General features: G+C 47.5%; 1 protein-coding gene and 1 long non-coding RNA gene across 9 annotated transcripts in view; both read left to right on the top strand.

Annotated features, from left to right (window-relative positions):
- The first annotated feature begins 576 nt into the window (after positions 1-576).
- On the top strand, positions 577-4565 carry LOC137474608 (uncharacterized). Its single transcript, XR_010999419.1, has 2 exons — positions 577-2959; positions 4294-4565. It is a non-coding gene; the product is annotated as an uncharacterized lncRNA (long non-coding RNA).
- A 2873-nt stretch (positions 4566-7438) lies between these two features.
- CACNA1I (calcium voltage-gated channel subunit alpha1 I) overlaps positions 7439-26130 on the top strand; it is a 164507-nt gene continuing 145815 nt past the window's right edge. For 2 of the 8 annotated variants that reach the window (XM_068191300.1, XM_068191303.1), the window contains exons 1-2: positions 7449-8887; positions 21509-21809. In XM_068191300.1, the coding sequence (XP_068047401.1) occupies positions 21530-21809 (280 nt within the window). In that variant the 5' untranslated portion in view covers positions 7449-8887; positions 21509-21529. Of the gene's footprint in view, positions 8888-21508; positions 21810-26130 lie in introns of all 8 variants that reach the window. The other 6 variants (XM_068191296.1, XM_068191302.1, XM_068191298.1 and 3 more) reach the window with 5 other exon arrangements.

Here is a 26130-nt window from a genome sequence, read left to right on the forward strand (position 1 = left end):
GAAGAAGGCTTTTCCCCTCAAAGTCTGTACATCAGAGAGGGCAGGGTAGGGTGACAAGAGGCATGCTTGTTCTGTAAGCTGGAAATAAACCCTGCTGTCCTTGCCTGGGCCTCCTGAGCAGCCCTTGGATGCATATAAGGCACACTACAGTGCCGTGCAGATACTGCCTGGGTACCAACACTGGAGCAGCTGTATCAGCAGGACAAACAGGTTTGGCTGACAGTGGTGGCTCTGTGCATGTCCTTCAGCCCTGGCTGTCCTGTGCAGCCCTGGGTGCTCAGACAGACCTGTTCTCCTTGCTCCATCGTTGGCCAGTGCAGAACTCTCCCTTCCAGGCTTGGTGTGCTCCAAGCACTCCCTTCCCAGCCCATGGTAGAGGGCTGGCAGGGGGATGGGTGGGCCCGGGGAGTGGTGTGCCCGTGCTGACGGCTGTGCCAGGGGTGTGAAACCATGGGAGGAGGCAGGAGCCTTGCATCAAATCTCCAGCCTGACACGAAGTGATGGAGCAGAAAGAGTGAGCGACAGGGAGGGTGGGAAACGGGATGGGAGCGATAGGGGAGCTGGGGGAGGGGAGTGAGAGACTGGGCTCTAGCCTGGGAGCAGAACAGCAAACTGGCTTATTATTAACCATAACCCCTGTCCCTTCCTAACCTTGCATCTGATAAAGTGTTCTCTGATTATTTTTTTGTTTTTTATTTTGTTTTGTTTTCTCCCTCAGGCACTGCTGTAGCTCAAATTTAGCCTCCAATATTTATATCTTTCTGTCTCTTCTATTTCCTTTCTTATTTAGAAAATATACTCAAGAGGACTGTGGAACTTGGGAAGAGTTAGAAGCACGGGGTATGCCACATTGGTTTAGCTGATCTACTCCAAGATCTGAATTTCTGCCCATACCCTCCCTTCACAGAAAAATTAAACCACTTATCCCAGTGAAAAACACAGCTGTGTGACAAAGTTTGGCAGGAAATACCTTCCTCACCCTCCCCATGGCAGTGACCTCCCCTTGAAGTGTCAGATTTGGTTTCCATTTGATGATATTTGGTGTCCAGGGGATCTCCCAGGTGGCTGCTGGTAGAGCAGCCTTGACAACTCTGTGTGTGCTGAGCTGGGACTGGGCAGACCTAGATTTGCATCTGCTCTGCAGGGTGATCTTGAATGGATCATCTTCTTTCTCTGGACCTCAGTTTTCTTGTTCCGAAGACGAGAACTAAGTGCTTGCATCACATTTCTTCGGCTGAAAGATGCTGGAGGAGATGCCTTGTTTTATACTTCAACAATAGAAGAGAAAGTATATCAGCAATCTCTAGACCTGGAAAATTCCTTGCTGGTAGCATCAAGTTCCTGGAAGGGCATATTCCCCCTGATGAGGGAGAAATCAGCATTCACCGTGCTACAGATAGAGCTGGAAAGAGAGAATGTTGGGGAGGTAGTCACCCCAATGGGAAAGGTTCCTTTAAGCATATGTCCTGGGGATTTGATCTTGTTTCTTCCTGCTCCAGAGCCCAGAATAAGGATCATTGGATGATATGAATTTTCACTTATGTTGGAGAGCAGGTGAGTCTCAAACCTTTCATGTTGTGCCAGTTTATGCTTTTGATTCAGAAAAGGCATCTTTGCAGCTACCCCTCCACTGCAGTGGTGAGTCCTACAACAAAAAGCACATTTTCCTTTTCATTCCTATATTGTTTTGTTCCTTTAGTCCATAGCTTCTCTGCCAGAGGGCACAGTATGATGGAAAAAGGTTGATTCCATCAGTTGTTTAGGTGTCCTCTATCATTTGTGCTGGGAGTTATCTACTGCCTTGCCTGGGCTTTTGTTGCTCTCAGGAAAAGCAATGTCTCAGTCAAGGTCATGCCTTTCCTGAGCTGTAGCAAAGGTGAATGGGTCTTGCTTTCTGTTGATCTTAAACCATATAGACTTCCACCTCAGCGCTTTTCCACTTCTGCCCTTGGTCCCAGGACTTCTTGGCCCAGGCTACATTGTGCAAACCCATCATGAGGTGGCAGACCACAAAATTGCCTTTCTTTTTATTTTGCCTTTCTAAATCTTCCTCCTTTACTCTTACTGGCCCTAGCAGTCCTCTTGGTTTTTGACCCATTGCTGCTCCTTGTCACTCAGCTGAGTGCAGATGTTTGCCCTGGCTCCAAAGCCAGGTGAGACAAAGCAGCTGTGCAGAACATGTCATAGAGTCTCCAAGAGGTAAGGCCAAAGGGATGGATGGGTGATGAGAAGGACTATCTATTATCTGAGGTACAGATTTTTTATCTTTTTTGTTGTTGTTGTTGTTGTTTTTTTTTGTTTTTTTTAAAGGAGTTGTGAACACGCCTGAAAGGAGACTGTAGTCTACCCTGAAGTGCTCCCTAGCTCTTGCTGCCTTTTTCTCTGCTTCCTGGAGTAGCTGCTGAGCAGAGGGCACCACTTGCCTGTTCTGGCCTCCCTCTGGCTGTGTGAGGGCAGATGGAGGCTGCCTGACACAGCCAAGGAGCACAGCTGAGCCAAGAGAGTATTGGATCTTTTGGATGTTGTTGACCTCAGCCTAAACAGAGCCTGTCCTTCAACAGGCATTTTGCAAACACACTTGTTAGATTGCTTATGCTCTCCAAATGAAGTGCTGGTCCTTCTTGCATGGAGAATGTTCAGACTCTCCAGGCTGTCCTTTGGATGATCAGTGGGGTGAAGCAGATCAGAATGGCTCAGCTTTGACACTTGCTGGGAAATCAACTCTCTAATATTTTGAGTGAAGATGAGAAGGTTTGGAGCAAGATGACAAATAGGTACTGTATGAGACTGTCCCTTAGAGACTGACCTACCACAGTATAGGTCCTAACCTAAAGGATGCCTTGGGGAACGTCAGATCCAGGTTTCACCATTGAGTCCCACAGACTTACATCTAGAGAAGATTCATAGAGGGCTTTTGAACACAGTGCTCTTCTTCCCAGCATCTGCTTAAACTGCAAAGGTGATCTTCCTTTCTTGGACTGAGCTGTTATGTCAACAGCTTGGAGATCTCTCAGTCAAATACGTACTCTTATGCTTTTCTTCTCCACTGTTACTTTTCATAAAACCACCTTTTTGTAAATGGTCTTTGTTTCTTATCTAGAAACTTGTCTGCCACCATAGTTCAGAGTTGCCCTTTAGGGGCGGAGATTCCTTTTCTCTTGCATGGTCTTTGTTTCTCTTCTCTGCTGGAGGGATTAATTTATAATTTCTCTCTTGCCTCTTTCTGAGCTTTTTTTTTTTACCATCCCCTTCTTTGCTGTTTCAGATGAGAAGGGATGAGGATATTCCAACTTTAGGATATTACAGATCCATAGTGACCTCCTGTGCTGCTGATGGACAGTTTGCAGCCCGTGTCTGAAACATGATGATTGGCAAATGGGAGAGTGACCATGGCACCATCGTGCCATAAATGTGCAAGGTACGAGCCCAGGTGTGAGGGACAGTGCTGGGAGTGCCAGCCATGCTCTGGCAAGTGAAAAGGCTTGTGGAGGTCTCATAGAACTACCTCTTGCTGATGACAAAATCTGTTTTCTGGTCTCAGAAGTGGACAATAGCTGGCAATGGCTGTCAGCCTTTCTTCATGGAGCACCTGAAGGTGTGACAGCTAGGGCCTGAGGCATGATGGCAAAGTGACCTCATGCCACAGGGTGATGGGCTGGAGAAGACAGCACCTTGCCAGCCCTGGAACACATGGGTGGGGTCAGGAGTAGAGCTCCATGCTGGAGCAATGGGACAAGGGATCCCTGGGAGGGAGCTGGTGCTCAACCTGTGAGCTGTGTAGCTATCAGGACTAGCAGATCAGGAGGCATCACAGGATCTGACTGCCAGCACCGTGGCTGGAAGCACTGGGCCTGGTCTGGAATGCATTGGCAGATCTGTGTGAGGAGCTGTGCTTAAGAGCCACAACACTGAATCATTTCCCAGAAATCCCCTGTCAGTCTAACCATAAACACCAGAGTGGAAGGTGGGGACATGTGTTTCTTCAATTTCCTACAACAAAGCCAGCATAAAGGGGATTAGGAAGGCAATGCTGGGGGAAAAAGAGAGAGATTTAGTAGGGAAGGGAACATTAAGATTTAGATGGATAAAATGCAGATTGAAGCTGTTGGGCCAGAACAGAAGAACTTCTCAGTCTACATATTTAGCTCAGTGAGGTATATAAACAGAAACCTACAGCCAGCTCAGCCACTTCTCCCCCAGTGGAGTGAGTCATCAGCCCTTGGATCTAAAGTTAGGTTCACGTCAGAGCTTACACACTCTCTCTCATTTTATTTTTCTCTTTCTATTTTGAAGGATGTGGAAAAAGCTGGGCACTGTCTCCTGGAAGCAGTAAACATAAACCCACAACAGCAACACATGCAGGACCTGATGCCCTACCTGGGAGCACTGTGGCAAATATTGCTTTCTGTCTGACTGCTCCTCTTCCTTGCTGCATGCCTGGGGATGAGCTTAGACATCACGCAGCCATGGCTAATTTGGGCACACAGTGGACCCAGCTCCAAGGGGTTTTGTGCACTGTGCAGATGATCTGGAGGATGGAATGGGCTGTGCAGCCACTCCTGTGGCCACAGCAGGATTCCCTGTGTTTGGCTCCCATGTGCCATGCAGGGGAGCAGGATCTGCAGTCAGGGCTGTCAAAGAAGGGCTGGGGCTGGCTCAGCCTGGCAGGAGGTAAGATGATGCCTGTGAGACTTGGCTAGAAGATGCCTTTAAATCCAGTGTAGGTTGCTGCCTGGTGGGCTCAGCCCACAGCCACCTGCAAACCTGCAGAGGGGAGGGCTGCATCTCACCAAGCTATCTCTGCTGTCTCTGCTTTGATATGGCTCCCCCTTTACTGTTCTTTCCCTCTCCCCTGGTCCACCTTCTTAAGCAGCTACAGTGAATCACATACTTTCCTTACTAACTCACCAGTCAGTGCTGCTGGCTCAGGTAATGACAGGAACAATGTGGACTTTTCTGTTCCTCTCAAAAATCATGGAAAGAACAGAGGGAGACTCTTGGAAATGCTCTGGATGGTAGGACCAGCTTGTGCCATGCTCACATCTGGTGTGATCTACCCCCAGGTCACTTCCAAGCAATCCCACCTGTATCACTCGGGGCAGATGACAAAAGTCTCTGAAAGTGCACCGGGGTGGAAGATGGAGCCCTGTGACTACTGTGAGCTGCAGGACAAGGAGACCATCTTCAGTCCCTTCCCTTGTGGATGGTGGAGAGGAGGGCCTTTCTCAGGGAGGGCAACAGTTTCCCAGCCCAAGGCTTGGACTTGCTGCTCTGGAGGGATGCCTGTGGTGTATGTACCAGGAAGCCCATGGAAATCCCCCCCAGAATATATGGATGGGGAGGGGTGTGGAGATGAGGGGGCTCTGCTGTGGTGCATAAGCTGCCCTGGGCTTGCTCTTTTCATCAGCTCCAAATCTGTGACGTGTTAAATGGCATGACTCCATTTCCCCACCCAGCCCCTTTTCCTCTCCCTTCCTTCCAGGCTTGTTGCATGCTCTAGCAATTTGGAGGGTTTATCTGAGTGAGAGTTCAAGTGCCTCTTTATCCCTGTGCTATGGATGTCCTGGAAGGCAAACAGATACGACCCTAGGATGAAGACATGAGAGATGACCCCCAGATTGTCCTGAGTGTGTGTTTATGTGCCTCTGTCCTCCTGTGCCCCTCTGCATGTACTCTTCATCTCCCTTTAATGTTTTGCTTCTCTCGCTTCTCCTTACTGCCCTGTTTCTCCACCCTGCCTCACCCTCTCTCTCCTGCCCTCCTCATTCTCTTTTTCTCATTTGATATTCATGCATGAATAAATTCAATTGCATTTTTCCCTGTTTCCCCTGAAGGGGCTTGTTGGTGAATTACAGGCATCTGAAATCATATAATGCTCGGATTCATCATTTCTGGGACAGAATTGAAGCCCTTCTATTTCTTGGGAAGGAATAATAGATGACTTTTATGAGGAGAGGGAGTAGTGAGTGTCTTGTGGCTGGTGAGGAAGAAGCCAAGGAGATTAACCTTGGCAGCACAGAGTGGACCTGCTAGCAGAGAGGACTAAAAGGTCAGCCAGCCCCTCCTCTGTTTGCAGGAATGGGGAAGGCATATGTAGGTAGGTGTGTGTGTGTGGAATGCGAGTGCCTGTGATTGCTGCATGTTCACTGTGTGGTGCTAGTGGGGCCCTTAGGGAGGAGTAAATCTTTAGGGGACTGCCCAGAATTGGTTGAGGAAGGAGTAGCCTGACACCTGAGTAGTTAGAGAGATTGTCTAGAGATCTGTTTGGGCATCTGCCTCAGCCAGCTTTTGGGACACTTACACAGTTTTGCTATCACCCCAAACTCTACTGTGGGTCAGTGGTTGTGCCCAGCACCACATCCCCATCACACTGAGAAGCTGCAGTTGGTATGTCACAAAATCCTTCCCTTTCAAGGGCTTCCTGTTGTGGATGGGCTCCCTGCTGCTGATGGGAGCCTTCCAGTTCATGCAGGACAATGAACTCAGGGTAAGCACAACCATCTGTGGGGCTGAAGGTTATGAGAGATGGTGTCTTGCACAGCTCCCATACAAACAGCCTCTGACCCTGGGCAGGGAGAGGTCTGACCACCACAGAAAATTATTATCCTGTAATAAAATCTCTTTGCAGCTTGTGGAAGGTGCATGGGTACACCATGGAACTGCAGCCCTGGTCAGAAGCTATGAAAAAAGGCACGCTGGACTTGTCTGAGGAAGAGCTGCTTTTCATGGAAGCTGTTAATCATGCAACTTTCGATGCTCACAACATTCCTGTTGTGTATAAGACTGCTCTTTTCTTTTTTAGCACTTCTGGAGCAGCCTGAGGATCCTCTAAGAGATGAGTTTACCTTTCAGGAGAGGTAACAAGATTAGACACTTTAAAAAAACATAAAAGTGTTTCATTAAAAGTGGACAGCCATTGTTTTTGTTCCAAAGTCTTTTAAAGGCCTTGTGAGAGACAGTGATGGTGCCAACCATGTTGCTCAAGCTCCAAGGAGCCTGGCTTATGTGGTGTAAGTGGCGAGAGACTCCTTGACTTCTGCCTCAAGTCCCTGGTACAGCAAACCCAAGCCACGTGGAGGTAAATTGCAGAAGAGAGGATATTTATAGGATATTTTTCACCCTAGGTGGTGAATACATGTGACCTACCTTAAGGTAAAGTCAGAGTGGTCCTGACTTTACCAGAAGGTGTGCTTGCTCCATTGCCTTTCTGTGGAGAGTTAACATCCAAGGGTCTGTTTCTCAGTATGATGAAAGTGCTTGGTTTCCCAGCCATTTGTAATTTAGATGTGTTAATTACCTTGACCCAGCTGTGCTAGCCATGCACTGCAAAGTCTGTGACAGCTGGAGTGGACATCGTCTTGGTGAGGAAAGTTTGGAGAGGCTTTGTGGAACCCTGCAAGGAGGCAGGAATGTCTCCATGTCTTGTAACATGTGGAATTTTATTGGTCTGAACAGGAAAATCCCATGAAAAGCCTTGAGGAGTGTGATGGTTTCCTGTAGTGTCTCTTTCCCAGAGCAGACTTGGGATGCCCAGTAGGAAAACTGAAGGTTGATGCTTCAAGAATGAGGGGTCAGTGCTCATGGGGTAGGGCTGCTCAGCCACAGAATGGGACCAGCGGGGGCAGATGGCTGTGCTGGCCCTCCATTGGATAAGGCTCGGGGAGGCTGTACTCTGTTCTAGCCATTGGAAGGTGGGATTCCTGCACGTTATCCATCCCTCTCATTTCCCCCTGGCTTCACAAAACACCATGGGAAACTAATTTGCAGAGAGTTGTTCCCACCCCCTGAGTGCCAGTAACAGATCTGGGAAGTAGGGTGGGGCGGAGAGGAGGGATTGGTTTTGAAGGAAGGACTTTTGGGGGAGGGTTGTTTGTTTTTTTAACTCTTCCTAAATGATAATTCTCTAACCTGCTTGATCTGTGACCTGCGGAGGGACACATCCTTAAAAGTTCAAGGAAAGGCAAGCATGCTGAAGCCAGTGTCCACCAGAAAACGAAGGATGAGTGGGCTGAAGGAAGGGGCAAACCAGCTGCCCTGAGACCCCACCATGGATGCAGGTGTGTGATGGTGTGCAAGGAGATTTCTGCCTTTCCTCCTGTGTTGTAAGAATCCCTGCATTCTGTGCCTCTAATTGTAGGTTCCCCTAAAGACATTTGGTGTCACTGTAAGGACGGTGTTTCACTCTCCCTCTCTGCCTGTACAGTTATTCTCTCTCTCTGTGCAGTTTGCTCCATAAGCTGTTGGTGAACATACCATGAGACAGAGAGAGAGCGAGACAGACAGAAACCACACACCAGCCCTTCCTCCTCACTTTCCCACCATGGAATAGCTTACCTTGCCCCCACCCACACCTCCAGCATCCTGCAATTATTTTGACCCTCTCTCTGGTCTTTTTGGAAGGAAGCTTCTGTCACTTCTTAACACCACTCACCTGGAAAAACAGAGGCAAAACCCCTCCAAGCCCTCCTGTGAAGGAAGAGGTCCTTTGTTTTAACCTCTTTTTGTTTGCTCTGACTCTAGAGCTTCAGACTCCAGCCTGAGCAGCCACAATTTCTTACCATGTATTCTCCTTTTAAACCATCTCCTTCCTGCACACGCTCAGTCCTTGCAGGCACGGATCTAACACAAGTCCCCGCTTCTCGCCGGCAGGTTCTTTGCTCCCCATCACTCAGCTGATCCTGATCTTTTTTTCTCCAGTTCTCCCCACCCCGGGCACCGAGGTGTGTGTGTCTGCGTGTGAGTGTGCCTGTGTGCAAGGGGGGGAGGTGGGGGGGCCTTTTTTTTTTAATCTTGGTGGGGGAATTTTTTCAAAGCATCTTCATTATTATTTTATTTTGCTTCTCTGACTTGGAGACTTCTCCCTCGGAGATTTCTTTTCCATGCAAAGGTAGGTGAGACGCATGCACACCTGGCTAACCTTGTCTGTCTCATTTTGCTGTCCTTTTAATAGAAAACTTGCGCCCACCCGTGTACCTGCATCATTCCTGTTCTGTTTTGTACCTGTTTCCTCTCTAGCAGAAGTAAAAGCTGAGGGTAGACATGTCTGTAATGTGAATAATTCTGTCTTTCCAGAGAGGAAAGTTGGTTCTCTGTGCATGTCCGGTGGTATGTGTATGTGCGAGTGCAGTGCCCATGTATGTGAAACTGACTCGGTTTACCCAACAAGTAGCAGTAATTGATTTTGGTGTGTGTTTTGGGCAGTGGTGGTGGCAGAAAGGGAGCAACTGTGTGTCCAGGAGTTCATGACCATGAGCAATTGCAGCAGGGAATGTGTATCTCACAGATAATCAGCAGCTCTTTATACATGACTGTAAATGATACAAGGAGTGTGAATAATTCCAGGAATTTCAAATTTAGCCCTGGTTTGTTTTGTTATGATGGGGAAGGATGGTGGGAAAGAGGGAGGGTTACAAAATCTCCTCCCTGGAGAGGTAACTGCCTGAGACTTGTGAATATGTAACTTTTCCTAAAACCTTCTCACTGTTTTAGGGTCTTCTTGGGTTTGGTATATTGTTTGTTTTTTTTTGTTTTTTTTTTTTTTTTTTTTCCAAAGCAAGCGTTTGGTCTTGGATTCAGGTTTCCTAAGTTGTCATTTCTTGTTTTGTTTATGGTTGTAATTGCATTTCAATTGCATGTGCAACATCCTGAAAAGGGACATCGAATAGGATGTACTTTAATTCAGCAAAATGCATCATCTTCTGTACATCACTGGAAACTGTTGGCTGGAGTCAGGGTGGAGTGGGGTGGAACCAGAAGAATTAGAAGAGAAACAGAAATAATGTTAGACCTTGTTGACTGGCAATTATCAGGCATATTTTCTGCCAGTATTGGTTTTTGTAACCCTCTTGATGGTTACCTTTTGCTTCTTGGTAATAGCAGCTCTGTGACAAGTACTGGTGGTTTTGAAAAAATAAATAGCCAAAAAGAAGAAAACCCCAAATGTATATTTAATTTCCCTGCAAATTATTGCAAAGAAAAATGGTAAACAGCTGAAGCAGAACTTGTTATGCATTTTCTCTCTGCTAATAGGAGGTGTTTATCTCATTGATCTGGGGGTTGCTACTGGTTCTGTGTCCCTGTCACTTAGAAGGCTGCTATGTAAATTGTCAGTTGTTTCTGTGTGCTATTGCAGAGCTCCTGATCTTAGATTTGGGCTAGTGACTGAGGATTTATTATCTCAAAGAAGGAAGGGGGTCTGCTGACCCTCCATCTCGTTTACCCCTCAGTGTTTTAACTCTGACACGTAAGCTTCTCTATCAGTGGAAAGAAATCCTTAATCACATTCTTTTCTCAACACCCTACCTGCAAAGAAACTTTTAATTGAGAGCACTGCAAAGGGAATCCAAGAGCTCCATCTTTGCTCCCCTTCCCTTTTATATTTTAAGGACACCTTCTGAGCAACTGTCCCCCAGCCAGCACTGCCCCATCCCTGAGGTCTGGGCAGGCACCCAGCCTCAGGCAGGAGGGAGCTGCCCACTGCCTGCAAGGGGCTGAGAATATTTATTCCTCTCTCCATTAAATAACAAAATAGTTTAATGCCGTGGCCAGTGATGTGAGCTTACTCAGAAGGGCAGCAGTGCATGCCTGTCAGTGAAGGTCTGGTGCCACCATCCTCTCCCAGGTGAGCTGGGAGGCAGGCAGGGATGAAGTCTGGGCATGGCACTGGGTTGCCTGCCCACTGCCAGGGTGCTTGCACCAGGCTGGCCGGACAAGGGTGCAGTACCTGTTTGGGAAAGCCTTGGCCCTGACTGCAGCAGGAAGGTGGGGAAAAGCAGTTTCCCTGCAGATCTCACTAGAAAGCTGTGTCTAAACAGTGACCACCTCGATGCGCCAGAAGATGCACACATGCCTTGCCAGGAGATCTGGTAGTGAATATCTCAAAAGGGGAGTCAGGGGGACAAAGAAGCAGCTTTGATCTGCCACATCTAAGGGGTTTGCCTTGTGAAGCCTGGATCAATCTGACAATGCCTATTATAAAGGGGATTATGCCAACTTGTTTCATGTTTTAGCTTTCAAAATCTCCCCTTTTTGCTGCCTTGGGAGTGTTTTCAGGCTGTGGATCTGGCTGATGCAGGGTCAGGACATCCACAGCCATCAAGGGAGTGAGGGGGATGCTGTCTCACAAGGAGCTTCAGTGCTTGCCTGTGGTTGTTTCTGGGTAGGCACGGTGGCCTTGGCTGGGGTATGAGGAGACCAGCTGGGCTTGCTGGGGTCTATCACAGTGCACCTACAATGCTGGGTGAGCTCTCCTGTGTCCTCACTCTTGTCCCCACCAAGAGCAGCACCTTCCTTGATGGTCCAGTCCTGAGCATCCTCAAGGTGCCAATAATGCACCTGTGCCCCAGGCTGCAGTTCTGGCATCTCCTCTAGTCCTGGGCTGGCTTGCTTGCTTCCTTCCACCAACCCACCTGGCTGCAACTCTGGTGTCTGATCCAGTTCTGGAGAACCTATGTGTCCATGCCCGGTGTGACATGGTGCCAGCCTACAGCCCTGTTTAATGCTAGAGCCCTGACCTGTCCCATCGACAGCATGGTACACCAGGAGGATGTCCCACACCAGATTGGCTTATGCTGAGCCCTGGCCACCTCTGATTTTGGGGAAAAGTCTGCAATTCCAGGCTGTGCTGCAAAGAAGCCACATGCTTGGTCAGCTTTTTTTCCTAGTGAAAAAAAAAAATGTTGAAACTAATTTTTATTCATTTTTCTCAAAGAGAACAAGTGTCTACAGCTGGAAACTCATGAAAAGCACACACGGTGTTAGGAATCTTTAAAAGAATGGGGCACTGATTTAAAGTAAATTTAATCTTTTACTAAATTGCAGTCCTAGTCCTGCACATTCAAGCAAGCATGTGAATTTCTGCAGTTGTCCAGAGCCTTACTAGAACCTGTGTCAATGGCTGGGTTCAGAAATCAAGTGGTACAGGTTGGTCTGCAAAATCATATAGTACCACTTCTTAGTTACATTTAAAAAAAAATTTAGATGGGATAATGTAGAACTGATTTGAAGGGTGTTCAAGATCTGTAAAACCTCAAACTGCTCTTGGAAAGTAGAATTTTCTTGTCAGTTATGCAGAGATATGTTGTTGTTTATAATGACCTAATATAGGCAGCTTACTTGGTTTATTTGTCTGTGTATGAAGTGCATACCTTGAAGCTCCTAGGAATCACATAGTGGTTTGAAAAATGTACTGATACAAAATTTATTTAAACCCTCTAATCATAGCTCAAATTGCATAAGTCAGCCCAGTAACTTGGTAATAAACTTGCTCTCCTGGTACTTGCCAGGCCTTGTTGTTTGAAGCACCGCAGTGTGCCCTGAAGAGCAATCAGCCCAGTGTATCAGGGACTAATTGCAATGAGGAGATGTCAGAAAATGCCTTCTCTCTTGCCTTGAACTGGAGGTGTGTGCTGCTGTGGTGGCACAGGAGGGACGTGGTTTTTGGGCCAAGCCAGCCTCAGTCACCAGGGGCTTTGCAAATTCATACCAGTCCTTGCATCCTGTGGGCTCCTGGTGTGGAATCCTGCTTGTTGGTGTTTTCTGCAGTAGCCTGTGCTTCCCAGCAACTGCAGAATGCAGTGAAGAAGCCCTGTCTGTGTGATTAAGGCAGGATTGGAAGGGTGCCTTTAAAAGCAAAGGTTGTTACCCTCTTATCAAATGTGTGTGTGTACTAAAAAAAAACAAAACAAAACAAAAAAAAAACAGTTCCAACAGTACTGCTTGTCTCTGCTTCTGACATCATCTGCAGCATGGGCACCACATCCTGCTCCCTTGTGCCTTGATGTAAAGCTCCATGGGGGCATCCCTGGAGGGCAGCCAAAGGGCCTATCCTTATAAAACTACTGGGTTTGGGGCTATGGCCATGGGGTTGAACAGGATGGAGAGGAGCTGCTGACCTGTGCTGTTGGTAGCTGGTGAAGTGATAAATGCCAGGGCTTTTGCTGCTGTGATGTGACTGCTGAAAGTGGCTGTCTGGTACGATCACTAGCATGGCGGGGGAGAGGGTAGGGAAGGTTTATATTTCCTTTTTCTGAGATGTCAGACTTCGGCCATGGCTACAAAACCACTGCTGAATAGAGAGCACAGGTGGGGTTAGTGCTGTTAAACCTTGCTCGGATGTTGTGTTGCCTTAGTGTGTCTGTCTGACAGGCTCAATTAAGTTGCTTTCCAGGACAGAGGTTAGGAATGGATTTTTCTGCAGGTCAGACTGTCAGGAGTGGTTGGGATCCTCTTTCTGCTGCTGCATGTGTGTGTATGCAAATGTGTGCATGTGTATACAAGTGTGTGCCCAGCACTTTCTTGCATCTGATCTCTGAGTGGGGACTTCTGGCAGTGTTGATGCCCTCAATTGCTTGGGCAATTTGTTTTTTCCTTGTTTTGCCTTTTAAACCCACTCTGAGTTTGGCAGCAGGGATGGATGGAGGTAGGGGGCGGAGTAACTCATTATGGACACTTTCTGACTGGGTTTTCTGGCAAGGCTGCAAGGATTTGGTTTGGATATAGGGGTCCATTTCAGTTCTGTGGTCAGATATGCTTGCACTGGTGTCTTTGCTGCTTTTCAGCGATTGCTATTCAAGCGCTAAAAAGTCCCAGCTTTGCTTTTTTCCCCCTCTAGTGACAGCAGGGAGAGAAGGGGACTTTCAGCCTTATGTAAATGAGTAGCAGTGTCAGTAATCAAATCATGGGGGATGCAGGGGAACCATCACAAGGCCCTTGTCCATCTATTGACCTGAGATTGAATAGCCTGTAGGCCTTTGCAGAAGAGTTAGCGAGATAGTCTCTTCTTTGCTTCTAGAAGATTCCCATCTTCAGAGCTACATTTCTTTCCCATATCCTCTTTCCTTTCTGCTCTGGAGGCAGAGCCTGGGGCATCATCACACTCCACATAGCTTTAGCTCCCTTTCTGTTTTTGTTTTTGCCGACTTCATTTGCTCCAAATGCATAGCTGTGTTTATGTGATTAAGGGGGAGCAGTAATTTTTAGGGAGGAGAGAGGTTGTGGATGTAACCCTTGATGCTCCCCAAAGCTCTTCATATTGTGTTCCCTTTAGATGTGCTGCTTACTGTCTCCACCTCCCCATTTCCATTTTCACCCTGGGGAATCTCCTCTCCAGATGTGAGTGAGTGGTGACAGTGAGTTGGGAAAAAGACTGGAGGTGGTGAGGATGCTTGTGCAGAAGTGGCAAGTTGCGTTCAGTTGCTGTGACAGGGACCAGGATATCTCCTGGGGTCTCCCCACTCTTTGTATGCTGCTGTTTTCCTGCTACCGCTCACTCCAGCAGGTCTTGAGGGGACGCGGGGTTGGGCTGGGCATTGGGATTGACACAAAAAGGGCAGAGAGGTTGATACAGCAAGGATGGTGTGAAACAGAAGAGCTTCTCACTGTTAGCCTGTGTGGGAGCAGCCCCAGGATGGCCTTTTCTGTCCGCCTGTACAGGAGCAGTGCTGGTGGCTGCAGCATGGGGCACTTGTCCTTGTGGTGGGCAGGAGCTGCAGCTCTGCTCTCCCAGCGTGGGCTTCTCTCAGAGGCACATTTGAGGTATTTGCACACTTTGTTTCCTGCTACCACTTTAGGATCTGGGTCCTGAAGGGCTAAGAGTGTGAGGATGGCCTCAAAGCCATCATTGCTGGCAGCCTATGACACCGCTATCTTCCTCTTCATCATCTTCCTCTGACCGTCTTAATTGCCATGTTCATTGCTGACCTGAAGGAGAGTGTAAACAGCACATTAATGACTTCCCTGGGTGAGGATAAACCAGGTTTTTGCCTACCAGTGGAGATGCAATAAAATAACACAGAGGGAACTAGTAGGGTCAGAAAGATGGGTAGAAATTAATCTTAGGAAAAATGCAAGCTAATGCATCTGGAGGCAATCAAAAATCTGAAACATGGGCTCTGAGAACCTGCTGAGGGGCAAGGAAGGGACGGCTCAGGCCACAAGGTCGCGATATGGCGGTAGCTGGCACCTCAGCCATGGACTCGCAGTGTTCAGGGCCAGCAGCCCGGCCTCCAGCGCTGCGGGCAGGCGGCGCTTGGCGCACCAGTCCTGGCACAGCGCTGCTGGGCGCCTTCGGCGGACCTGCACGGAGCGACCGCGGCGCTAAGGAGATTCGTTTATGAGCAAGGATTAAGTGCTAAAGATGTGCGGCTTGGCTGAGCGGTGGTTTTAAGCAAGAGGACATGACAGGATTTCTCTCAGGTGAAAGGTGTCCGTAGGCACGAGGAGGAGGGATCGCTGGGAGCTGTGCAGACCAGAGCAGTGCACGGGGAGAGCGGGGCAGGTTTAAAAGGGAAAACACTGGCTCTGGGGCAGAGTCTCCACATAGATGGATCTGGTGCAGTATAGTTATCCCCAGAAGGAGATTTTTAGAGTCTGTTCACTTGGAACACCAAAAATGAAAATGTTTTGTTGAAAACGAGTATGTGTGTTCTCTGGGAAGCCATGGGATAAGGTTAGGGTCTTCAGAAACACTCACCTCTGGGTCTCAAACCCTCCACATAGTTAAGGTCAGCTAAAGATTTTTCCAATGGGAAACTTCTTTCTCCCCTGTATTGCCTAGACCCAAAGTGACCATATTACTCCTATGCATTTTCTTCTCTCATGGTTTACTTTTTTTTTCTCTGTCTCTCCAGCAAAATTTTTACTGGTCTCCATAACATCTCCTTTGGCTTGGCAAAAGGCTTCTTAGCAATGTGAGCAGATCCCCACTTTGCTGTGCCACGAGCAGGGACCAGATGTACAGACAGGATGGGGCTATCCCAGCAACACGACAGGGAAGTGATACATTGGACATTGACTGTGATGATGAGGGTGGGAGTGTCCAGGAGGTCAGGGCGTGCTCTTCCTACAGCTGCAGTACAGGTTGAAGGCATGGTATTGTTGAGACTTCAGGACAGATAGTTTGCTTATTTTGTCCTGTGCTGGCTGGACTGCTCCTTCCCCTGCTCAGTGGGATGCAGGAATTTCTTCTGCTCCCTGTCCTTAACAGGAGGTGGGGTGTAAAATGACCAGAGTGAAAAGGGCGAGGCTGTCAAGTGCTCAAGCAAATCTAGCAGAGGATAATAGCATGTGTGGAAAGAAGCACAGCAGTCAATCAGCGTGCAGCTGCAAAAGCAACAGGTCATGGGCATGTGACGAGGGCAGGGAAGCTGGGAGACCTTGGCTCTGGTGTAGGCCTCAGATGTTGTGCTCCAGGGGCGTGTGGGAGCATCAGCATCTGTGAGTGATGGATTTGGGCACCATTTGGAACACTCCTTGCTGGCTTTCTGCCACGTCCCATTGCATTTGGAGGTGCTGAGATGATGATGTAAAAACTACTGTTTTAAATTAAGTGCTAAGAATAGTGACCCTGTTCCTTGCTGGCACTTACACAACCCCATGCACACACAGGCAGATGAGAGCAGGCGCTGTCTCACACGAACAGGCACAGAAACATGCCAGTGCCAGCTAAACACAAACACAGAGGGAGCTGGGCACCACTAATTATATTGTACCACGACAAACGCTCCGAATGTGAAACCTGTATGACTAACGCATCCCTGCAGCCAGACTCAGGCATCAAAGGTAATGCTTGCCACTTATAGCAACAAACAAACGCGGGCTCACCGCCGTGCTCAGCAGAGCGCCCCGGGAGCTCACGCAGCTCCTGAACGGGGTCACCCACGCGCATTCCGAAATATGCCACGCAGTCAAAGACCTCCTTAAGTAAGTCTGGGCCTGGGCAAAGCTGGCTGCAAAAGCTGTGCCCCCAGACGCTTGCCAGCTTCTGGATGGATGTTGGGAGATGATAAATATGTGTGCCTCAGGTGCTGCTCCAGCTGATGGGACCATCTTGCTCTCCCCAGCAACACCAGCTGGAGGTTGTCATTTTTGTCCCTCTTCTGCAAGGGTGTTAGCAGGACAGAGTGCTAACAGCTAACTGCTGTGCTTCCTGCTGCTTCTGAGTAATGGGTGACTGATGGTGATGGATGATTTGGAAAGGACTTGTGTGCCTCAGAATGGGAGGTGCTATGTTTACACTTAAAGGAAATGCTATGTTTATGTTTAGACTTAAAAGGAAATATACTCTGTACTTTCATTTTTGATGTGGACCCCAGTGCTGTCTCTGTGAGCAGTGCGCAGGCGGGAAGGGACAGCTCTGAGGCAGTGTGGTCTGGCAAGGGATACAGGCGTAGCGATGATGGTGGGAAAGGTGAACTCTAAGGATGGTCCCACATGAGAGTGGAGTTGTAACCTGCTGGACTCTGGGTGGATCCCCTCCAGCACTGGGAATAGTGCTCTGGGGACCTCTCTCTGGTATTTCCCTCTCCTGGCTGTTTGGGAAAGGGCCTTTCACTGTCAAGCTGCAATAGTCCAGAAAGGGCTGCACGAGCCTTGTAAAGGTCCTGTCAGCCCTCCCTCACCCGTGGCCCCTGTCAGCCCCTCTGCCAAGGGGGCAGTGAGGAGCTGGGAGGCTGCTGTGGCTGGAGTGTGGTGCCTGCAGGACACCTTGGGCTGGCTTGTTCATGGCAGGTCATGGCACTGAGAGCCCTGGGATGCTGGCTGCAGCCTTAAAGGGGGAGTCTGTCTGAGCAGAGACTTCTGCAATGCATGCCAGGAGGTGACATCGGCCTTTTTGGACAGACACCCCTAATCTGTAGCACTTCTCCTGCATTATGTTTTTTCTTTTTATTCCTAACCAATTTCCACTTCTCATTAAGTCCACAACTTCTCTTGCTGTTTTAGAGCATCCTTCTCCCTTCCTCCTCAGTAGTCTGGCAGGACCAGGTGCTTCTGGGGAAGGGTTGAGGCAGAGGCTGTCAGCTTCTCTTGTGCTTGCCAAGGCAAAGAGCTGCCTGCCAGCACACATGCCCAGGGCAGGTGTGTGTGCCGGATGCAGCACCAGTGGGTGCTCAGCTCAGGATGGTGGTGGCTTTAAATGGTCCTTGGGCACGGACAGTGCAGACTTAAGACCTGAATCCACAGAAGGGTTTGGCACAGGTTGTGCAGGGAGAGAAGCAGGAGGAGCTGCCAGCCGACAAATAACTTCTCTTCCCCTGGGAGGGAAGTGAAGCTGGTGTAGCATCACTCCTTCAGTGGTATGTGACTTTTGCAGTGGAATGTTTTCATGTATTTGGGTGACATTTGGCCAGATAAGTCCAGAGTGGGGAGGATTTTATTTTTTTCCTGGTGGGTCTGGCCTGCTGTACCCACTGGGGTGAGCTTGCCTGAGCAAAAAGCTGAGTGAGAAGAACACACATCTGGCCACTCCACAATCGTTGTCTTGTATCCTTGTCCTCCTGTATTGCCCTTGTCACAGTAACCTGCGCTTGCACAAAGGGAAGGATAGAGGCATCCCAAAGACAAAATCTGGAGATTTATAATTCTGTTGAGTCTTACTATAACTGGCTTTTATCTGGGTAGGAACCCTCTCCATTGATGCACATTTTTCTGTGTATGCAGACAAATGCATTTGCCAAACTCATTTCTCATTTTGATTTAAACAGGGCTCTCCTGGGTTGAAATACTGTAGCAGGCTGACTCCAACCAAGTTACAGAGCAATGCTACAGCAAAGGAAGGCCAGTGATTGCAAGACCAGAGAAAATAGTCATATTGCATGAGTTGCAGCCTGATGACAATAGGGGAAATAGCTGATTGCATCCTCCATATCTGAAATGGTAGGGGAGACAGCCCTGGACCTATCTCTGGCAGAAAAAACACTCTACTCCTCTTTGAAGTTGAGATGGGAGGACTGACTGTGTGAAGAGCTCGGAAGTGCACCAGTGCTTGATTTTTCCCTCTCTCTCTTTTGACACAGAATATTAATCCTGCTTAATGTAGGAAATCCATCGTGATCACAGCCTTGGGAGGCAGAACAGGATTTAATCTCAGGAAGGTAACGGGTATTACTCACATCTCCAGTGGGGCAGCTGTCATTCAAGGACTGTATTTAGCTTCAGGACTTCCAAAGGGATTCACCTGGCCCTGTGTCCATATGAGCCCTAATGAGTCAGTCTGAGCTACACAAATTAGAGTGATGAACTGTCTGTGATAAACACACTACCCAGTTTGTGTGTGTGTATTTCACATGGGCAGAGCAGCTTCCCTAAGTCCCAGCTGCATCTAGCAGTGGTGAGATGGAGAAGAGGCCCTGGATGCTTGCTGAAGGGAAAGCAGGGAAATGCTGATGAGGTTGTTTCTCCTATTCCTTTTCTCAGTTGTACTGGCAATTATGAAGCTTTGTGCGCTGCAGTTTGGAACTGTCATGCCCTCATCAGTGTGCATGCTCTGAGCACCATAATAAGTAATTCCTCCTGGCTGTCTCTGCTAATCTTTCTCCTCTGTGCTGTAATGGGAAGGAAGTTGGGCTCAGCCACCGCATGTTAATAGACTGCAAGGGAGCCAGCTCAGAGCAGGCAATGAGGAGCTGGTGGGAATAGGGAATTAAAAAAGTGGTACAAGTAGTTGCATGGGTGCCCAGAGTGAAAAATCTGCTGAAAGTTTTTTTTGAAAACAGTAGTGATAGATGGTGAGAAGGATGCATTGTAAATTTTTTCACAGGGCTTAAAAAATTACAAACAGCATCCCAAAGTCAGTCAGGAGACATGGTATCTGCTCTTTCCAATAGCTGCAGGCCTTTGGGATAATGAATTAGAAGAGTCTCTCTGCTATTCCCTAAGGGACACTATGTCTGCTTTCTAAACCCCTGCACTTGCTGCTCTTTATTCTGACAAATACCAAGCCTTGAAGAACAAGCAAAGCTTTGGATCAAAGTGTGTGTTGGAAGCAGGAGGATGAGAAAACAGGATAGGTAGGCAGAGGTTTCACAGTCTCATCTGGAACTGATGGGGCACTGCAACCTAAGGTGGAGTGGTTGGCAAGCTTGACAGAAAAGTGGTGTGAAGAGCCCTGGAGATCATGTACTACGGTGTGTCTGAGGGCTCTCATGTGGCTTTTAAATCTGTACTTGCAGCATGGGCACTCCAGATGGTTGAACATGCCAACAGGGTGAAGGGAAGAAAATGGGTATTCATTGGCCAAGGTCTCTTTCTTGAGAGTGTCTATGTAACGCCCCTTCAAAGCCAAGCCTTGGAGTTTATTTAATCCCCCTCAGTTTGACCAGCCACTTGCACTCTGCTATTGAATGGACAGCACCCAGGCAGCAAAGTGATGTTTTTTAGCAAAAGTTTGGCGCTCTGTAGTGCGCAGGAGTGTTGTGGTTTGACCTTGGGTGGCAGCTGAGCCACACACAGCTACCTGCTCACTACCCTCCAGCTGGAATGGGAGGAGAATCAAAAGAGTAAAAGGGAGAAAAAGGCAAAAAAGTGAAATAAAGGCAGTTTGATAGATAACACAAAAGTTGTGCACTCAAGTAAAGCAAAAAAAAGGAATTTATTCACCTATTCTCATGGGCAGGCAGCTGTTCAACCAGCTCCAGGAAAACAGGGCTCCATCATACGTAACACTGACTTGGGAATACAAATTCTGTCACTCTGAATGTCCCCCTGTCTTCCTTCTTCCCCCACCTTTATGTGTTGAGAATGAGGTGATATGATATGGAATATCTCTTGGGTTAGTTGGGGTCAGCTGTCCTGGCTGTGAGCCCTCCCAGCTCCTTGTGTATCCCCGGCCAACTCACTGGTGGGGTGAGGTGAGACACAGAAAATGTCTCCCTGCTCAGCAGTAATTAAATCATTGATATCATAAACAATGTTTCCAGTGCAAATCCAAAACACAGCCCTACTCCAGCTACTGTGAAGAAAATTAACCCTTAGTCAGCCAAACCAGCACAGGCTGCGAGTGAGCTCGAGACCTGCTCTTCTCATGCCCACCCACCCTCTCTGACCCTTCTGTTTAGGGAAATAACTTTTGCAGCTTGTGTTCATGGTGTTTCCACTGCTCAGCATAGGAGAGCTCAACAAGCTCGAATAAAAGGTGCTTAATGTTCAATCCTACTTCTGGCTTGTGTTAGAGCTCACTGTTTGAAGGAGCGACTGTTGTGTATGGGTTTGGCATGCATTTGTCAGTGTCAGTCTGATGGAGCCTGTGCCATGGTGTGACACAGGGCCAGCCCAGAGTACCCTTGGATAGAAGAGCTGGGCCAGCAAAGCTGCACCTGGAGTTGGCAGGAATCTGTTAGGGACTGCAATGGCAGGATGCCTCTGTTTTGTCAGGATGGGCCTGTATTGTTCAAAACATTGTGTTCTGTTTTGGTGGTCAGGCTGCCTCCAAGAAGAGCTGCCACCATCCTCTGAGATGGTGCAGCACTCTGACAGGGTGTGTCAGGGGCTACAGGGATGGTTTAAATGGTGATGGAGAGGAGCAGCCAGAGGAGCCTTGGTGGAGAGGTGACTGGCAGAAAAGAGCCTACAACTGCTTCTGCACCAAGTGGTTTATCATTTGTCACAGCCACACAGCCATCAGTCCTGCAGCTCTCCCCTGCTCTGGACTTGCTAGGAGAGCCCAGATGTGCTGTGCTTTTGCTGCTGATTCCTTGTGGGATTTAATTTCTCCTCCTTGCTTCCTCTCCAGGGGCTCTCGCTTGTGGCTGGCATGGCAGAGTACGTCCCCCAGCCTCCCTCCACCTGGCCTGCAGGCCCACAGCCCCCTCACACTTCTGCCATCTGCCCACTGGAGCCTGTGGATCTGGGCATCTTGGAGCAACAAACACCACCAGAGCAGCCACCGTCCTCCCTGGAGCTGGGTGAGGATGAAGAAGTCACCTCCCCTCCGGATCCTGATGTGCCCTACCCAGACTTGGCCCCGGTTGTCTTCTTCTGCTTGAAGCAGACCACCAGCCCGCGGAGCTGGTGCATCAAAATGGTGTGCAACCCATATCCTTTCTGAGCTGCCCCTTCTCCCTCCCTGCCTCTGGCTCCCTCCTGCCCTGTCCTCCCCTCATCCTGCCCTCCTGGGGTGCCTTGCAGGTAAGGAATAACTTTTATTACATTTAACAACCTTTTTTATTCATTGCATGTGTTTAAACAGAACCTTTGCTGTTTTAGTGTGTGATCAAAAGACATTGATCATGAAAGAAGAGACTTTAGAAAGAGCTGCTGGCAGTTCCAGACACAGGGACTGGGAGTGAGGAGAGGTACATTAGGAATTCTGTTTTTCCCCTTCCCAGCTCCCTTTTTGCCTGGGACAGAGTAGGATTTGCCAGCCCAGGAGCTTTTCTGACTGCCATGAATAGTGGAGGTGTCTGAAAATACAGGCTTCACTGAGAGCTTACCTCGCCTTAGTGAGGGAACCACCACTCCTCCTGCACCCTGACTGCAGGGAAACCTAGGTGACCCCTTGCCTTTCCATTTAGTACACGTCACTGTCCTGCCAGCGTCTTGTTGGGATGTCTGGCCAGGAATGAACGGGAGAGTGTGTTCCACACAGCCTGGGAGAGATCTCTGGGACATGGGCATGTTCTCCTTTCCCTGGTCAGCAATCATACACAGGTCTTATCACTCATGCTCAGTGCCTTGATGGCAGGAGGGCTCCTGCAGCCCACCAGTGCAAATGATGGCCACCTGCACAGCTCATCACCAGGAGCCTGCCAGCTGGGCTCTGTGGCTCCAGTGCTATAAAAACCAGGTAGAGAAGCACTGTCATTCCTTGAGCTGTGGGATCATTGATGGTGTGGAGAAAATGGAGAAGATGAGTCATCAGAGAGGTTGGTCTGAGATTTTATGTGAATGTTTTTCTAGCCTAAAATCTCAACTGGCAGCACTTTGTACCTGGAAGTTTCTTAGTTCCTAGTTAGGTGGGTATTGGCTATGAGGATGCCTGCTCTGGTTTTGATGTATAGATTAAATCTGAATGTCTGGGCATATGGTGGAGAATAGCAAAATGTTTCCAAGAGTATTTTCAGCTTTAAGCGCCTAACCCCGGGTGAGGACTTGAAGTAGTGTCAGCAGTAACAGCTGACCTTAAATGGATGAGATTTGTTTTAATTTCAAGTGTAGGTAAAGGTTTGTGTTTGATCTCTGAGCTCTTGTCTTAAAGTTCAAAAGCCACTGAAGAGATGTTGCAGTCTCAAACACAGGTTATGGCTGAGAACACACTGGAGATTTAGATATTCTGCTTTCTTTTCTACTGGCTGCTCCATAAAATTTTAAAACTTTGTATTGAATTATGCATTGCTTTTCTATCACAGTGTGCCTGTGCTAGTTATTATGTCCTGGGAATCTTGTCCCAGCATGTGGTAGAGCAGAACTCAGAACAGGACTCAGAGTACAGCACGAGACATTTGTGTCACAATAAAAGGCTAGATTTGGGAAGTGGAAGAAGAGTAGCAGTGTAGGTTTGGGATGAAGTCTTGCTTTTGGATGAGGGAAGGAGGTTGTGGTGGAAGAAGATGAGAGCCTGTCCTTATTGCTGGCTAAAAAGTCACTCAAAGTAATCGTTCCAATCCGGTATATTGCAAGGAGTTTGCTTTAAGCTGTTGGAACTATTATTCAAGAAATTGGGCTGCTTTAGTTTTTAAGTGTTACTTTTGTCCTAATCTGCAGACAAATGTGTTCTTTGACTTAGAAAAGGACTTTTTCTTATGCGAAACTAGATAAAGAAGGAAAAAGCCTCATTCAAACACCTGTTGATGACCTTACACGAGGCTACAGCTGCCACCAGGGAGTGAAGGGCAATGGTAGGGCTGCTGGTAACCTTTTGGAAGGGCTGTGTCAAACTTGAGGTTTCAGCTCAGCTGCGTGAAGCTGGGAAATTACATGAGTAGTGGAGACTGAGAGGTGAGGATTCAGCCCCTCCTCTGATTTCCTTTCAACCCCATGTGCTTCTCTTTTTGAAAGGCTCATGCAATAAATAATTATCTTTTTTTCTCAAATGAGGGCTTGTTTCTGCACCCTGAAGGCTTTTTACATGTAATCATATGCTCTTGGCATCACACTTTTTTAAAACAGCATCATAGAAAGGATACATTTTCATGGCCTGGTGGCAGATGCCTGGCTGGGAATCAGACCATTCATAAGAGATACTTCTGTGAAAATCAAATCATATCTTCTAGGAATTGATATGCTTGCCTGCTTTTGATCCTTGTTATACTGAGCTATTGGGTCTCCAATGTGCTTAAGCTAAGCAGGGGCAGGATGAGTTGCTGTCATAGGTCAACACCTGGCCTTAAAAAGATGGGGCATTAATTAAATGCCTGTTAATCTTCTTGTAGAGTTTTTTCCTAGGTTAGAGCTTCATGATCGCTGTTATAGAAGTACTGTCAATGAGATTTAAAAAGGAAGCTCTGATACTTAAGGACTATGTAACTATTTTTTTAAGCACAAGGTCATTAACCACCAAATTTCAATTTAGGTAATTGCATTCTAACTACTTAAATCCCCCTCTCCTGGAGATTATTTTTCCTTTTGTGAGCAGTCCTGCAATTTTGTTATGTGCTATTAAACAGCTGCCATATTGCTTTGCTGCAGTGCAGTAATAGGAGAAAGAACCACTTAGTTCTTTGCTTTAAAATTGCTTCTGGAAGCATATTAGTGTAGAGATGTGTGATGCTGTCATTGCAAAAATTGTAGATCCTAACTCCCTTTTAAGAAGAGGACTGTGATCCCTGTGAAAGTCCATGTGTTTGTCCCCAAAGGCAGTATTTGCTGTGTTTTTTGCTGTTATAGTGTGTGGTGAAAAGGGGCCTGATGCTTTCAAGTTTGGTGATTTGCATGTTTTTGGGACGGCTTTACCTACAGCACAAGTGAATGCATGAATAACCTTAGTTTACTGGGAAGCAATTAAAAAAGAAAAAATTATTAGAGACAGGTAAGTGCTGTATCAGCTGGGTATGCCATGCAACATAACACATACCTGGAGCCTGGCTTGTCCCCTGGTTAGAAAGGAGTTGTTGAGATGCAGCCCATGAGCAGCCAGCCAGCTGGTTTGTTTAGGTTAATTTGTGCTTTGGTAACAGAAGACTGGATCAATCAGAATTGTAGATCATGGAGCTGTTGCAGCTACAACATTAATACAGTCCTTATTTGAGATGTGGTTATGAGAAAGGCTGGAAGATTTTTTTTTCTTTTATAAAACCTAAACTCTGTCATATAGGATTTGAAGTCAAGCTTGGATGGGGAATAGGATGAAAAGTGTAAAAAACATGTTTCCAAATCAACTGCATAGCATGAATTTATAAAATGTTTGGGACTAAATAATGGGTATGTCACATGGCACCTTACAAATGGATCCTTATGAGAGGCTCTGCAGTTCACTACTCAGTCATTTTCTTGCTTTTTATGTACCAACCCCTTGGTGAAGCTGTTGGCCCTTTGGGCTTCTGTTTTGCTCTCAAGCAGTGAAGTGTTGCATTTCCAGCTGATTTCAGTGGTGTAGGAGCAGCAGGTCAGGTCCCAGATGAGCAAAAGCTTATGTGCACACTTAATTTTTATCACTGGGAGCTGTGTTTTACAGAGTATTGAGCTGGGTGACTTACAAAGCTGTGGTATGACTGTGTGTTCTGAAGAGCTGCCCTGTAGCTCATTAGCTTTAAAATCCACCAAACAGGGGCTTTGCCATTGTACCTGCTGCCAAAAATCCCACCTTGCTTCTGGAGATACCTTTCCTGTAGATTTCACTGGTGGCATTGTTGGCTTGGACTGGGTGCTCTGTGCACAAGGATACAGGACTGGCCTTGAGCATTTTGGTTGGAAACAGAGGAAACCTGTGCATTTATTCCCCATCTCTTGACTGCCTGTAGTTATATAATAAACAAGCATAATCTGCAAATTTATTGCAAATCTTGTGGTAGTTGATGACTATGTTAAGGCCTGAGCTCCTGTAATCATCTGAATTTTACTTTTCTTTTTCACATGTGTATGTATATATAAATAAAAATAATGGTTTTCTGCATCTCTAGTAAGTAGAGAAGCTTGGAAATGTGACCAGAAAGTATAATATAGTATCAAAAAGTGAGTGGTTTTTGAATTTTAAGCAGCATTGATCACTCTTGAGAACCTAGGGATCATGGCTTTCTGCCCCTGGGGTGATCAGTATCAGCTTTTAGGTGCATATTTGAAAAACAGTCAAATGTGTATGTTGTTAATGTGTCTCCATTTTTAGGGCAGCTATCCTATTGCTCTTAAGAAGTCTCTCTCAGAAGACACATGAAGAGTCTGGCACTTTTTTGAGGACTTTTGATAGCTTTGTATCATTTT

Source organism: Anomalospiza imberbis, chromosome 5 (genome assembly GCF_031753505.1).
Source record: "Anomalospiza imberbis isolate Cuckoo-Finch-1a 21T00152 chromosome 5, ASM3175350v1, whole genome shotgun sequence".
Lineage (NCBI taxonomy): Eukaryota > Metazoa > Chordata > Aves > Passeriformes > Viduidae > Anomalospiza > Anomalospiza imberbis.